General features: G+C 38.5%; 1 protein-coding gene across 1 annotated transcript; it reads right to left on the bottom strand.

Annotated features, from left to right (window-relative positions):
• Window positions 1-632: 632 nt before the first annotated feature.
• On the bottom strand, window positions 633-13808 carry LOC146610784 (carnitine O-acetyltransferase-like). The gene is made up of 14 exons (XM_085344507.1): window positions 13782-13808; window positions 13256-13552; window positions 12017-12135; window positions 11858-11911; window positions 11332-11497; window positions 9625-9796; window positions 7326-7501; window positions 5275-5375; window positions 4794-4913; window positions 4038-4160; window positions 3516-3651; window positions 3164-3226; window positions 1595-1732; window positions 633-845 (listed from the first exon to the last, which is right to left on the bottom strand). The coding sequence occupies exons 1-14, from the start codon at window positions 13806-13808 to the stop codon at window positions 633-635; spliced, it is 1905 nt and encodes a 634-aa protein (XP_085200633.1).
• Between the last annotated feature and the right edge of the window lie 606 nt (window positions 13809-14414).

The raw sequence follows: 14414 nt of genomic DNA, 5'->3' as shown, positions 1-14414 counted from the left end.
ACTCTAGAAAAAAAAAAATTTTTTTTTTGGTCCAAAAGTTTGCCATAGTGAGGTTGGATTGCAAAGCAAAGACAATTTAGTTGACTTTTTGTAAAAGAAAATATTCACTTTCAGTCTAAACACCTGGACAAACTACTTTTAGACATTTGCATCAATGCATCTCTATAGGAAGGAGTTACATCCAAATGACTGAACTTCAGTCAGACAGCTAATGTTTGAAATTGGTGTTTTATTACAGAAGCATAATAGTCTTTAGGCTTCAAGCTCAGCACTCATTTCTCAAATAAAATGCACATAGAAATTGGGGTGTGACAATTAAGACTAACTCCTAGTGTTTTTTTGTGTAAGGATTTTCCTCAGCTGTGTCTTTGTGTTTAGCATGTGTGCCATGACACTGTCTGCTCCAGCCCACCTACCACAGATCACTCACAGGACTACCCGGTCTCTGCAAGTTTCACAAAAGATCAAAACTTAAATCTAGAATGGAATCTCCCATTTTTGAGCAAGTAATCAAAGAAGTGATGAGAAATCCCCACCCCCTCAAAAAATTCAATAATCATTCAAATAAAAAAATAAAAATAAAACAAAAGAAAATGCAAAAAATAAGGTGAGAGTTTAGCTATGGATGATTTTTAAGTTGCTCTTGGAGCTTGCTCCAGCAAAGCCCTCATGTCCAGTAGTGCATCCTTCATATTTTGGATCAGATGACGTGTGTTTAGTCTCTTGTGGGTGTTGGAAGTTGCCATCTCAATGATGAAGTGACTGTTATGTACACTGTAGCACAAACTGTATCCAGAGTTTTCATCAACCTGATGGACTCCCACAGAGCCGGTATTGGATGTCACCTTGTGAAGAGAAATTTAAGTGAGAACGTTGCTTTACAGACCTTTAGATAACATTGTGAGTCCCACCACAAAATATGTGAAATGAAATGTTAGAGATGCAACTAAAATGCACTACTACTTTAATTCAGTCATGTTAAAAGTGTCAGATGTTTAAGAGCTGCGATGACTTAAACATTTCTTCCAATTTAAATCTTTGTGTGAATGTGAAGAAATCTAGTCTTAAATAAAAAGGTTCATTTTTAATACAACATCAAGAATCGGGCAGAAAAATGATCGCTCTCATGGACATGAGAATACTTGCACCCTGCAGCCATCCACAGTTGTTTGTGGGTCTTTCTGCTGTATGAAGTCACTGTTGGGTTTTATGGATGTCTTCCACTCCAAACTGACTTCTATATATTATGTTCAATATCAGAGTTTAAAAGAAATGTAAACTATACAATTTTACAAAGGGTCTTCTTTAATGATGATTTCTTCCACTTTAGTATACTTCCACTGGTTGAGTATTTTTTTATGAAATTTGAAGGAACATTTAAATAAATGTCCAATTTTGTTAATAACTAAAATATCTGTAGACACATACAACTGATGATTTTTTATAATTTTTAGATTTTTTGGACATTACATAATGACCTGCAAGGACTTCTGCTGGGTAGCTATTTAATCACATGCATGTGTTAGTGAGAAATATCAGTTTTACCTATAAGCCCTTCACCAACATAAACAAAGCAACATTAATGTGTTTTTACCTGACTTGCGGCGAATTGGTAGTTAAGGATTTTTTTGTATGAGATGTCTCTGAAGATGTCAGGCATGGGGAGTTTATTCTCAACAGCTTGCAATCTGAGAGCAATGATATGGGCTACAATATCATGTCCTCCAATTACCTGTAAGAAAAGAAAAATACTACATATTTAACCAACAACTCTTTGGGATACTATTACATGTCTGTCACACTCATATCTTTAATTAAAGATTAAAGACACAGGACCAAGTTATGCATTGCAACCCCTAACCCAATTTAAAATAGGAACTTGGCCTAGTTCTCTATTATGTGTAGATGAGTGTGGTTTATACATAGAGTATACTTAAATGGTTTATAGGTCAATGTTAAGGGATGTTAAAAAAAAAAAGAGGAAAAAAAAGGAGGAGGGGGGGGGGGTCAGGTACAAGGACAAGAATGAAAATAAGTGGTGGCTCCATCACCAACTACAGGCACTGCATGAACTTGTACACAGAAACACTTTCTGTTGCTTAGTAGTTAAATAGCCCACTATTGTTCTGACCTTGTCAGTAGCACTGAAGTACACACTTTGTAGTTTTATTAATGCAGTCACACTGTGTATTCATTTACAATTTTTTGAAGTGATGTGAATATTCAACATTATCTAACAATCAAACAAAAACGCTTCCTCGATCATGCCAGCTTTATATTCATTCTCGTTAGATGAATATTTGCAGCAATCTCATTGAATTCAAATCTGAAAATCTACAAAATTACAATATGATTAAATAAGTTGATTAAATAGGTTTGAAAGGCTGAGAAGCTGCAGTCAATCCTTACATCAACAAGGGCAATGCAAAGCATTGACAGGGGTGTGTAAAACACACTGCCTCTGGACTCTAGAGTACAAAGTGATTAATCACCCTTTTGAGTTCGCCAAGCCAGTGGTTGCCAGTGGTTCATGGTTGCCAGAAGAACGGCACTTGTGTGACTGCACTGTCCAAGTGTACAATTTGGTGGCGAGGGGTTGTTTTTCAGGAGTTGGACTTCCAGATAATAAATGTGCTTCTAAAAGAACGGTCAGAAATTCCCATAAACACACTCTTAAACCTTGTGGAAAGCTTTTGCAGCAGAGTTGAAGATGTTAAAGCTGCAAAAGGCTGGCAACATTATGTTAATAGATTAAGAATGGGATGTCACTCAAATTCAATGCGTGTGAAGGCAGGTGAGTAATATAGTATAGTTGCATCTACTCCATTTTCTAAGATTGATGGTAAGACCTGTCTAGTTTTCCCACCAAAGCAGTGGTGCACATCAGTACATTGGTATACCATGCTCCCACTATTCAACTGTGTAGGTACACAGGTCTTCTTTGCTTCTCTAGAGTTCTTTTTCGTTGTCAGATATTTTCACTGTCACACCTTTGAAGACTGATGGAATAGGTTATTATTATACTTTAACAAATTTTTATTTGATAGAGCAACATGCAAGAGTGAAAATTTAAACTAATTCAGAGTATATGGAGAGAACAGTTGCTGCCAGAAGATATAAACTCCACAAAACTGAAGAACTAAATGTTGTAAATGTTACTCACCGCCTTAATATTCTCTTTGTGTGTTTTTATGGCTTTTTCCAACAGATCAATCTTCTCCGTGTTCTGTGTAAAACAGAAAGATGAAGTCTGGTGAACTGCTGTACTCTGACCCAAACACAAACTGTGTCAAATACCGAGCTGAGAATGACAACATTGTTTTAACTGTACATCTGTAAGTATGAAATAAAGGTTTATATTATGGAGAAAAAAAACCAACCAAAAAGCACGAGTATCAACAGTACTCCACTTTAGTGCTGTACACACTCAAAGGTACAAACAACAACTGTCCCTGTGCAGATATTTATGAACCTGATTGTAAGAGTTGGATTTAATGTTACCCATCTTGCCAGACCTGCTTTTGAGGGTCATCAAAGGCCTTGACAAAGGCAGCTGAGACACTTGTCGTTGAAAGCAGTAGGGACACACGTCCACGCCTGAACATTCGCTGGCTGACAGCTTCATATGATGCACAGACCTGCTTATTCATCCTGTCAAGAGAAGGGAGAGAAAGATTTTCCATAAACTGCGTTGCAACAAAGTTCTAAAACTTACTGACTCATGAGAGAAATACTGGCTCTGCGATGTAGTAATTCCTCCTTCCTTTGGGCTAATGTAAGCATACTGGCTGAGATCACAGCAGTTTTTCCTCACTATAAATGCCAGAATTTTAAATACCATATGAAATACATTGTGGGGCATCCCAATCTCTCCAAAGTGCTTATAAACTATGAACAAGCTAGACATCTCATGTCAGGGAGTGTTATTTCACATATCTCCATGTGTGAAACATTCTAGTAAAGCTGCTTGTCTGTCTGTCAGAACTGACAACATTCTGCATACACATCTCATTCTCCATGAGGTTTCAGGATTTCACCTGTAGTAGGCCAGCTGTATGGCCATTTGGATGAAAGCATCAGGGCTCATGTTGTGGGCCTTCAGATAATTTTTCCCAAAGTGGTCAAAAACCAGAACACTCAGATCAAAGTTTTGGATGTTTCTGTAGTTGGAGGAATGGAACAAACATTATACAGATGCAATAACAGACTGTGTCAAACACAAGTAACCATTGAATACACACAAATGCCATTTTGGTGCACGAGGCGAGATTATGGTTAGGCACTTTGTTGATACTTGACTTGTGGTAACAAACTGTAATAAAGGTCAGGGATATATTACACACTATTAATTCTAATTACAGAAAACCTGAACATATTCACATCTATTAATTGGGTGCTTTACATACATTGAGATTTTTATGCAGCAAGACCAAAAGCCACTTTTTTGTAGCTCACTTGAGTTTTATGAAGGACAGGTTTACACCAACACAATAAAAATACCACAATGTATTCAATTTTGAACACATTTGTTGCTTTGTGTTGTGAAATTTATTTTAAAACTCACACAAGATGTGTTGTGTGTAACATCCCATTTTGTTTTTCAACATCATTTCTAAGTGCAATATAACCTTTAACCATATTCTTTTCATACATATAACCAAATGTTTTATTTGTTCTAATAGCCATGCCTTAGCCCTAGCTTTGTTAGTGGATGACAGTCTTTTCGTGCCAGATGTGCAGATGTTTGTTCAACATGAGCCATATTGAACAATTTAAAAGTGATATGTACTCACCTGTCCATGCTCCTTTTAGCCTGCTCAATGATCTCTTTGATATCAGGGGTGACATGGAAGTGTAGTTTCTGGGGCATAGGTAAAGGCAGAATGGAAGCTTGCCTCATCTCTGGCTTCTTCCTGTTTCAAAAATGAGGGCAAATACATTTGGTGGAACAATATCACATGAAGTAACAAACCAAAGGCACCATACAGTATGCCAAACAAACAGAGCATGTGCCCTCCTTTAATCCTTAAGTCATGAAGGAGGTGATGTTTGCACAGCCAAGTGATCATAGCCCAGGCGTGAACAATTAAATTCATTCATACCTTCCACACATAAATACATACATATACCCAAATTGTGTGATTCACGAAAACCATACATCTGCGTTAATGCCATGTAATGATTTTAAAATTTAACATCTGAATTTTCAGTAATGTCATAACAAAAGAAAAAGCCTAAATCTACATAACCGAAAAACAATTTGGTTCCACTTACATGGATGCGACAAGATAGTCAGTTAAGGCCATACTAACTGTACCATCAGCAACAATATGAATCAGATTTAAACCCCATGACCCATCTTCTGCAACAATTATCTGAAAGACAGAAACAGTATTAGGATTTAATTGCAATTGTGTTGTCTCCATGTTTGCAATTTTTATGATCCTACCTGTCACTAAATGGTTGTGGATTAGAAACTAACATACCCCACGAATATGCTGCTTTACACACATTTGTGCAGTGAAACAAATCTTTTTTTGGGAGGGAATAGCACATACTCAGAGACCTGGCAGATAATTCTGGTGTTGGCCAGAGGGGCCGATGGTGCGATATGGCAGCCTCGCTTCTGTCAGTCTGCCCCAGGGCAGCTGTGGCTACAACTGTAGCTGCCTCCACCAGTGTGTGAATGTGAGAGTGAATGAATAGTGGCATTGGTAAAGCGCTTTGGGTGCCTTGAAAAGCGCTATATAAATCCAATCCATTATTATTATTATAATAATTCAGGAATTTGAAGAAAAAAAAAAAGAAAACACTACTTTCTTACTTAGAAACCAGGAATGTCTGCTGGACATACCTCGGGTATAGAGGAATACAACAGAGGAGAAAAAACAAACAAACATTTTAGTCAACTAAAACAGATTAAAGAGGTACACCATGATATCTACATGAGTCAAGTCGCTGTACTGTAACATTTTTGAACTTTTTAATTACAAAAATGTAATTTAAACTTACATTGCAAGACACGGGTCTTCTGGTTTTTTGTTTTTTTTTTAAAGGCAGAAAGATAGCAAAATAAGTGACTAGAGTAAAAGGCCACGAAATAAAATGAACACTGAATTTTTCTCTTTAGCTACATTGTATAAAGGGTTTTCCTTAACCACATCATTACTCGAGAAGGTCAAGTATACAATCAAGAGATCCCTTCATGTATGTAAATACAGAAGGTTATTCTTAAGTTTTTCAGTTTAACCAGTGATTTGCACCTTATTGTATAAACTAGAATAACTGGAAGAAAACAGCATGGAGAAGGAAAGGAACAGCTCATCATCGTCTGAAACATTTCACATCAGTCCTCAAACATAGTGGAGCCAATGCTGTTGCACAGTTATGTATGCATGGGTCACTAGTGTTTATTGACTGATAGAAGTAGCAGGAAGACAAAAAAAGCAATTACAAGCATAGATTTCAACTCATTTCTACACAATTTTAATAAGAAATTGTATAAGAAAATACCCACCCACCTACAAAGACAACATTTTGGATGGCTTCATTAAGTATACTAAAGTAAATTCATTCATTTTCTTCTAAATATCCAATTCAGGGTTGCAGGGGGGGCTGAAGCCTATCCCATCAGCCACAGAGTGAGAACAATTCACACTCATACCTAAGGCAGACGGCTACGTGCACACGTACACGCATCGTTTTCGTTCCGTTTTGGCCTCCCGTCCACGGCGCTTTCCCCAAAGAAAAACGCAGCGTTTTGAAAACCCTCTCGAAAACGCATACATTTCAAAACGGAGCTGTCCCGCGTGGACACTCAAAAAACGCAGACTTTCTAAAATGATGACGCATTTTAGTCATGTGATGCAGGCATGTGACCAATTTTTAAAAAAAGATAGCGGAGGGCATTATACAGCAGTTGTTTTGTTTGCTCTCAATTTTGACAGCCCTATTAAAGATTTGTATCAGTTTGTACATGCTGCAGATAGCTTTTCTTCAAATTATTTAATTCTCACTCGCTTTGGCAACTTTGTACTGTTGTGTTACTGGCAGCAACAACTCCGCCTCATTGTTAGTCTATTTAAAAAGCTTGGTGCTTTCCCTCGACCTTTTGCCGCGATGTTTCAACGAGCTGATAATGGATTGGAAAACCAGTAACTGCTTACTGTGAGGCAACAGTGAACCACTGAACCTCCATGTTGCCCATTAAATAAGTTAATGAATATCAGGTGACTGAGGGGAGCCAGATGGGAATTTCGCCCCCCCCACACACACACAAAAAATACCACATAACCATCCATTTCTTCAGGCAGGTTGTTTCTCACCTGCAGTGACTTGTCAAACCAGCGGTTGGCACTATTCCACTGGCTGCCTCCTCCATGTGTTATTAGGTGGAAATCACATGTGACGTACTTGTCAGACTCTCGAGGTATGGCTCTATCCAAACACAATGTGAAGATGCTCCTTTCAATGGCTGACAGTGATTCTTTGTTTGTTTGATCTACAAAAAACAAAACCAACCAAACCCAATGATTTTTAACAGTTTAACAGATCTTGCTATGACAGAGTGTCTCCATCACAGACCGCATGAAGCAGTCACAGGTACACATGCAAATACACAAAGGCAAGTAACACTATACAATTTCACCCCTCACTTATGTGCAAAAAAAAAAAAAAGTTAACATTGCCCCAGAAAGTTAATTCTGTTCACCTGAAGGTACAGTTTTCAGCAGGAGAAACATTTCGTCATCCAAGTGACTTCTCATCTGACTGCAGGTTTCCCTAACCTTACCTGGATAATTAGGCATGCATCAAGTCAGTTAACATCGCCATCATTCCTTTTCTCGTCTCTTTTTTACTAGCGTGACCAGGGGTGTAGGAATTGGTTGATCTATTTATCCATACATTCATAAAACACACTCACCAACTAGAGAAGTGCTCAGCATGCTCTTCCCCACCCAACCTCAACGTTTGTAATGCAAAAATAGGGGCACCTTCTTATTAAATAGTATGTTCATATGCACGTCCAAGGTCACACATATTTTAAAATGCACCAAAGTTTCCTCTTTGGTGCATTTTTCATCCTAAATGAGACATTTTGGTTTAACAATAAAATACCTTTGAATAAACAAAATTACTGGTCGAAAGATTTTGTTGAAGTAATTGTTACAATTTGTGAAATATTCATTAATTAAACAGTAAACATGGCATCTGGTGAGAATTTGTTATATATTCTTTTAATGAAAATGCTGAGTGGAAATGATGAGCATTTTAAAAGATTGTACCTCTTGTATTTTTTTCCTCCTCCCATGCTAATCCAATAATGGCTGATACTGATGGTGTAGGAGGTCCTCTACCAGCATAACTAAAGCATGGTTCAGGGTCAAGTTTTATAAAAATTGAATCTCTGACATCTAATCTTAAAACTGGAGTGGATCTTTCTCCTGAATAGGAGCTGGTTCTACAGCAAATAAGCCTGTAGTTGAAAACATGGTAGTATGATATTTAAGCTGTGATGGGGCTGATCATTCTGGACTTTGTGGAAAATGATTCTAAGCAAGTTCTTAATTTATAGAGAAGAATATCACACTGCTCAGCCTTCCTGGAAAAGTGTACTCCAGAGTGTTGGAAAGAGGCTAAGACTGATTCACTGAACTAGAGACACAGGAGGAGCAATTTAGATTTGAGTTGAGTTCAAATATCTAAAGATTCTGTTCTCAAGTGTTGTCAAGATGGAGTGAAACAGATCACTAGATTAGTAGCGAATTATGACAAAGAGTTGACAGTGAAAGCAAAGAATTCAGTCTACACTTGATTTTCTAGCCCTCACCCAGTGTCATGAACTCTGTTTACCAAAACAAAGATATTTTGGGCACAAGTGGGAGAAAAAGGTTTCCTTTCAATTGCTGGGCTAGGTTTGCCAGAGGTTACTTCCTGTTAAATAGTAGGTCTTCCTTCCCATTGTCAGCAAGCACTTGCTAAGGGAGGATTCTCTGATGTTTTCTCCACTATCATAGGGTACTTACAATGAAAAAGTGCCTTTTTTTAAACTTTGTTTATTGAGTGTTATTTCAGTGTTGTCCTTTTAGGATAGGACCCTGGGGTGTGCAGTATTGATGGTTGCCCAAGTCTAGAAGTTTGACTTGTAATCTTTTTTTCCCTCTTTTCTATTTTTTTTTTTTTTTAATTTACTAAGGAAAATCCTCTTGCTTCATTTTACAAATTCAGTTGTTGCTAACAAGCTAGCTTTGGCTCTTCCATTCACATGTTTTATTTACCGGCTAGCCAGGCTGATAATAGTCTTTTGTAACTCTGTAATTGTAACCTGTAAATTGTGTTGTTGTAATAATTAGCTGAGATCCACTGCAAACTAGCTGGGTCACCCATTAGAACCTGCAGCACCATGATGTGCACTTAGCCAAGCTCACCAAGGTTGCAGAGAATAACGATGATGTGCTAGGATGAAATAGATGCCAAAAATGTTTTTCTGTGTTATTTTCTGGTTCATCACATCATAGAGAATGCAGATTACCCTTCTTTGCCAAGATCAGTTACTGTTGACCACTTTATGTCACACACTTTTTTCATTAGTTTAATCTGAGTTAAAGCTAAGCTTGGCCTTACCTTTCATACTGAGATATGCTTTGCTCCAAGAGTCACGATCCAGGGTGGTGAGGATACCGACAGGCTCCGTGTTAGTCTCTGATGTGGAGGTGCAAATGCTCTCCATCTGAACACAAAGCTGATCAACTGTCAGCGGAGTCCCATCATTGTGGTAGACCTCCACCACAAAGAACTGATTCAAAGGGAGGACACAGATTTATAGCATTACTGAGCACATGCTTCCCATCCAACTCAGCACTACATGCCTTACATTTGGGTAGTGGGACTAGGTGAACAGCCCACTCCTTTGGCCAACAGCAAAGAGTTTTTCAGCTACTCTTTCAAACATTTCAGGTAGTGTTCAAGTGTCTGCAGAGAGGAGAATTGAGTTGGGTTCCACTTGGTTTGCTTGGATTGTCATCTCTGGCAAACTCTCTCTTCCTATCTGGGGTTCAACTTTTGACCAGGGGGACTGTATTCAATAAGGGTCGCCAGGCTAGGCCCCAGATGCTAACCAATCTGCTTTGGTTATGAGTGAGAGGGAAAGATAACTGAAACCATACTGGCTGGATTAGTAAGGCCCACATCAGGTGCTAGGGAACTGTTGGAATACTACTATGGAAGTAACCTCAGCGGAAGAGGGTACATGAGATGGACATCAACAGTTGATGCCACCGACATCAACTGTGTGCAAGGAGAAGAACCATTGTAGAAGAATAGGCCCCTGCACGGTATGCACCACTGGCAGATAGAGGAAGTGGCTGACATCAAGAAATCCTACCAGTGGCTGGGAAAAAACTGGACTGAAGGATGGCACAGAGGCACCTCTAATGGCAGTACAGGAACAAGCTCTAAGCACAAGATCCATAGAGGCTGGGTCTACCACACCAGGTAAAAACCCCAGGTGCAGGCTGTGCAAAGATGCCCCTGAGACAATCCAGCACATAACAGCAGGGTGTATTATTGAGATTGACCAAGCTAAGATCCTGTAGGACTTGCAGATACAGACAGACAAACTGGTGATAGCTTATCAACCGGACATGGTAGTGGAGGACAAGAAGAGGAAGGAAAATAACCTTTGAGCAAGGGAGAATAAAGACCATGCAAAGATAGGGTATGCGTGAGAAATGGAATCCATTTGACTGTTTTTTGTAGGTCACGAGTAGTGTTTATAGAGCAAATATTAAGCTAACATTATATAGTACAGTGTGTTTTCGCAAGTCAATAGCCAGGGGTAACAAACCTGTGAAGATGTTACTCGCTACACTACAATATTCAAGCAAATAATTAAATGTCTTTTTAAAAAGGTGTGCTCATTTCACCCATTTCCTTATACACAGTAAACTATTCACTCATCCGTGTGAATTTGAGTGATATCCCATTCTTAACCCATAGACTTTAATATGTTGGCCCACTCTCATTAGGGATAAGAATAGAGAATCCCAGTAGTTCAGTTTGTTGGAATTGTTAGCTCGCTTGCCATAGAGTCCAATCAGCCGATTTCATTTTGTCTCAGAGGAGGAGGAAAATAGTGGCAGTCTACAGCGTGGATATAAACATTACTTTTATTTCTATTCCACAAAAGCACAATGGCAAAGTGTATACTGCATCCAGGACAGAAACAACCGCATTATGCTTTTAACACAGCTTTGGCTCTTTGCAAGCATCTCCACAAAGACTCTGGTAATATGTTGTGCAAAAAAAAAAAAAAAAAAAAAAAAATCTTACCTGAGAGTTATATGCCACTGTGATGTGTTTGGGTGGATTGCCGATCTTGGCATGGAACACCACCGAGTCCCTCTCCAGACCTGGGATGCGGCAGGTTGACAGCAACTGGGAATATTGCTCCATACAAAGAGGTTTCCCTCCCAGATTCTCAGCTGGTAATGTTTCACTGTGAAAGACACAGCCTCCATCAGTAAACCGAGGTGGGCTGAAAAATAGAGGCAATACACAAGTACCAAAAACTACTAAACTGATCTCTTAACCACTTTTCTTGTTTTGGTGTCTTTTGGAACATTTTGATGGAATTAGAACTTACGTTATTACAGGCATTTTTACAAAACAGACTCAGTTTCAGAGGCTCCCTAATTAATTTTACCGACTAATAGTTTCATGCTCAGGTGAGATCAGTTTCCTCATTATTTATTCTCAAAAGGTCCTGTGAGCATATGACGTGTTAACTGCACTATGGCATCTTAGATCTCTGGAGATTAATTAATTAATTAAACATTAATTTGATTCTGGTACTCACTTTTCAATGGTTGTCTTAAATTCCAAAAGAGCTATTATTAGTTTGGCTGCACACCTAAGCAGCAAACCCCCCCAAAAAACAAAACATGTTAGTCGTTTTAAAAAGCTATAAACACATATACAAGGTATCATTTTTGTGTTAGAGTGTGTGTTGGTTTACCTAATTTGTCCCTGTTTATCCCTGAAGTCCAGTCGAGGACACGCAATCGGGACATTTGCGTTAATCACCACAGGGCTCCGGTTCCCAAAGTATTCCAACTTCCCCCACAGGTCTGTCGTCTACACACAGTAGCAGGCTGTTAATTAATCCTGCAGAAAGCAGCTGATAAAAATTTGTGTCATCACTTGAGTTTCTAAGATGTTGCAAAATTTCATTTAAGTGTTCCTACTCTATCTGCAGTTCTTGACAAATTTACACCATTTTCTGTAATTGGAGTATTTTCATCAATTACTATAACTACAGCTGTACATTCTGCCATTGCCTTTAATGATAAGGCTCAGGGCAAATAGACAAATTATACATCAAATCACATTTTTTTAATTAATGGAGTGCAGTACCACAGCTCACTTAAGACAGTCAAAGAATTATATTTTATAAAAACACTTATAAACCAAAAATATTATGATTAATGTATATTACTTCTAGACTAAATATTACTTTTGCTGCTGCTTGTGAATAGCATTCACTCAATTTCACTTTGTTAGTGATAAACTAGTTTCCAAATCAGGCTGTGGGACAGTGTCAGACTTGAACACACAGAGTAAACTTTAACCCGATGCATATAAACATTTAAGTTTCAAAACTCTGATGGGCAGCTGTCAGATTAGAAACTGATGGCAGCACTTGAAGCACAGTGAGCAGTAAGACAGATTTATATAACTTTCACTTAATGAATTATTTCCCCACTTGCAATGATCAAAATACAAGTTCTCTTTTGGATTTACGTCATCACATTTGCAGCAACAGTGTTTCATTTTACTGTTTAATGCAACATTGTTAATCAATAAGACCAATAAAGATTCATTTCAACTTTTCAATCACAGTGGTTTTCAGTTACCAAATGTTCTGAAACAGAGCTGCTTTGTTTGACACAATACATTTAATTATCAGTACTCTTCATTGCTGCCTGCAGTTTTTAGGTTTTGTGAAGCCATATAAAGAAAGACTGGGTATGTTGAAATTTCTTCATAGTATAGTCCTCTGGAATAGCATTTCTATAGTACTTTTCTATTTTTACTAATGAATAAGGCCTGATGTTTTTTGTTCTAACTGATCCTACCTGAGACCTTTTTAATTCCATCTTCTTCCTTCCCTATAACATGATCATTCATTTTCAGTCAGTTCCCTATGTCTGGTCACTGCAACTTGAACCTCTTTAGTGGCAGTAAATGAGCTCACCCAGTTGTCAGTGTTGCATGCTTTCCTCTCCAGGCTTCTCTGCAGTTCCTCTCCAACCCCTCCTCTTTTCATAAAGGCCTCAACCAGCTGTTTCGCTCGCTTCCACTCATCCTCTTCTATTATGGGCTCCAGGGCACTGAGGTAGCCCTCACATGTTTTCCGCAGAGGGGGGACAGGTACCCTGGGAAGTCCCTTCTGCTGGTTCAAGTATCTGTCACTAATAAGAATCACTCGTACAGGCTTCACTAACTGATAAGATCTGACCTGGTCTGGAGGATTCATCTTCCCCAACTTCACCTGGGAGACAGAAAGACAAAAATACACGAATATAGAATAAAAGAAGATCAGATAATAAATCCTGAGACTTTTACTAGCATTCATTTGGTTAAAACATGAAAAATTGCTTCTGTTAATTATTACGTTAACAAAAACATAAAACCTCACACATATTTATGAATACAAGGTAATGGGCTTTTGTTATGACTTCAGTAAGATAAATCCTAAACAACTACACTGAATTGCTTACCATAATTCTGCTGAAGATTCTCAACATTGTATTTTCAGGAAACTCGCACAGAATGAGGCTGGAGTGTATTCACCTGTTTAACCGGCAGTTACAGTGCTGAAAAAAAATGCCAATAGACAAATAACTATCCTGAATCATTTATTGTTTGGCTTACACAGACACATCCCCATTAAGGTGATAACTGCTGAGGTAAAAACAAGCAGAAAACACTCCAGGGCTGCCAGTTTGTTACTCCACAAAAATAATAGCTTTCAAGCACACCTGCTCTACATCAGACACTGGCTGTGTCCCAATTCAGGGTCTGCACGCTTGAAGTACGCATTTCAAGTGCGGTTACGTCACCGCCACGACGGCTGTCCCAATTCGAAGTGTACTTCAAATGCGTCGATTTCCCCAAATATCAAGCGTGGTCTGGTGCACGCTTCGTGGTCCCATATATCCCACAATTCATAGCGCGGCGGTGGGTGTGGATAATTTTGCCGCAAAATGCGGCAGACGGGAGCGGCCGAAGAGGGGGTTTTTTTCTTCCAAACTTTATTGAACTTATAAAGCGAACAGTCAGTCATTCCAGTTCAGTTTGTACAGTAGACATACAAGGCAAATAAGAGTAACAATATACAGTACAATGAAAAA

Source organism: Diplotaxodon limnothrissa, linkage group LG20 (assembly GCF_057381915.1).
Source record: "Diplotaxodon limnothrissa isolate DT_005_m linkage group LG20, D_limnothrissa_male_GT1.1, whole genome shotgun sequence".
Classification (NCBI taxonomy): Eukaryota; Metazoa; Chordata; class Actinopteri; order Cichliformes; family Cichlidae; genus Diplotaxodon; species Diplotaxodon limnothrissa.
This window is presented reverse-complemented; position numbering and strand designations above follow the sequence as displayed.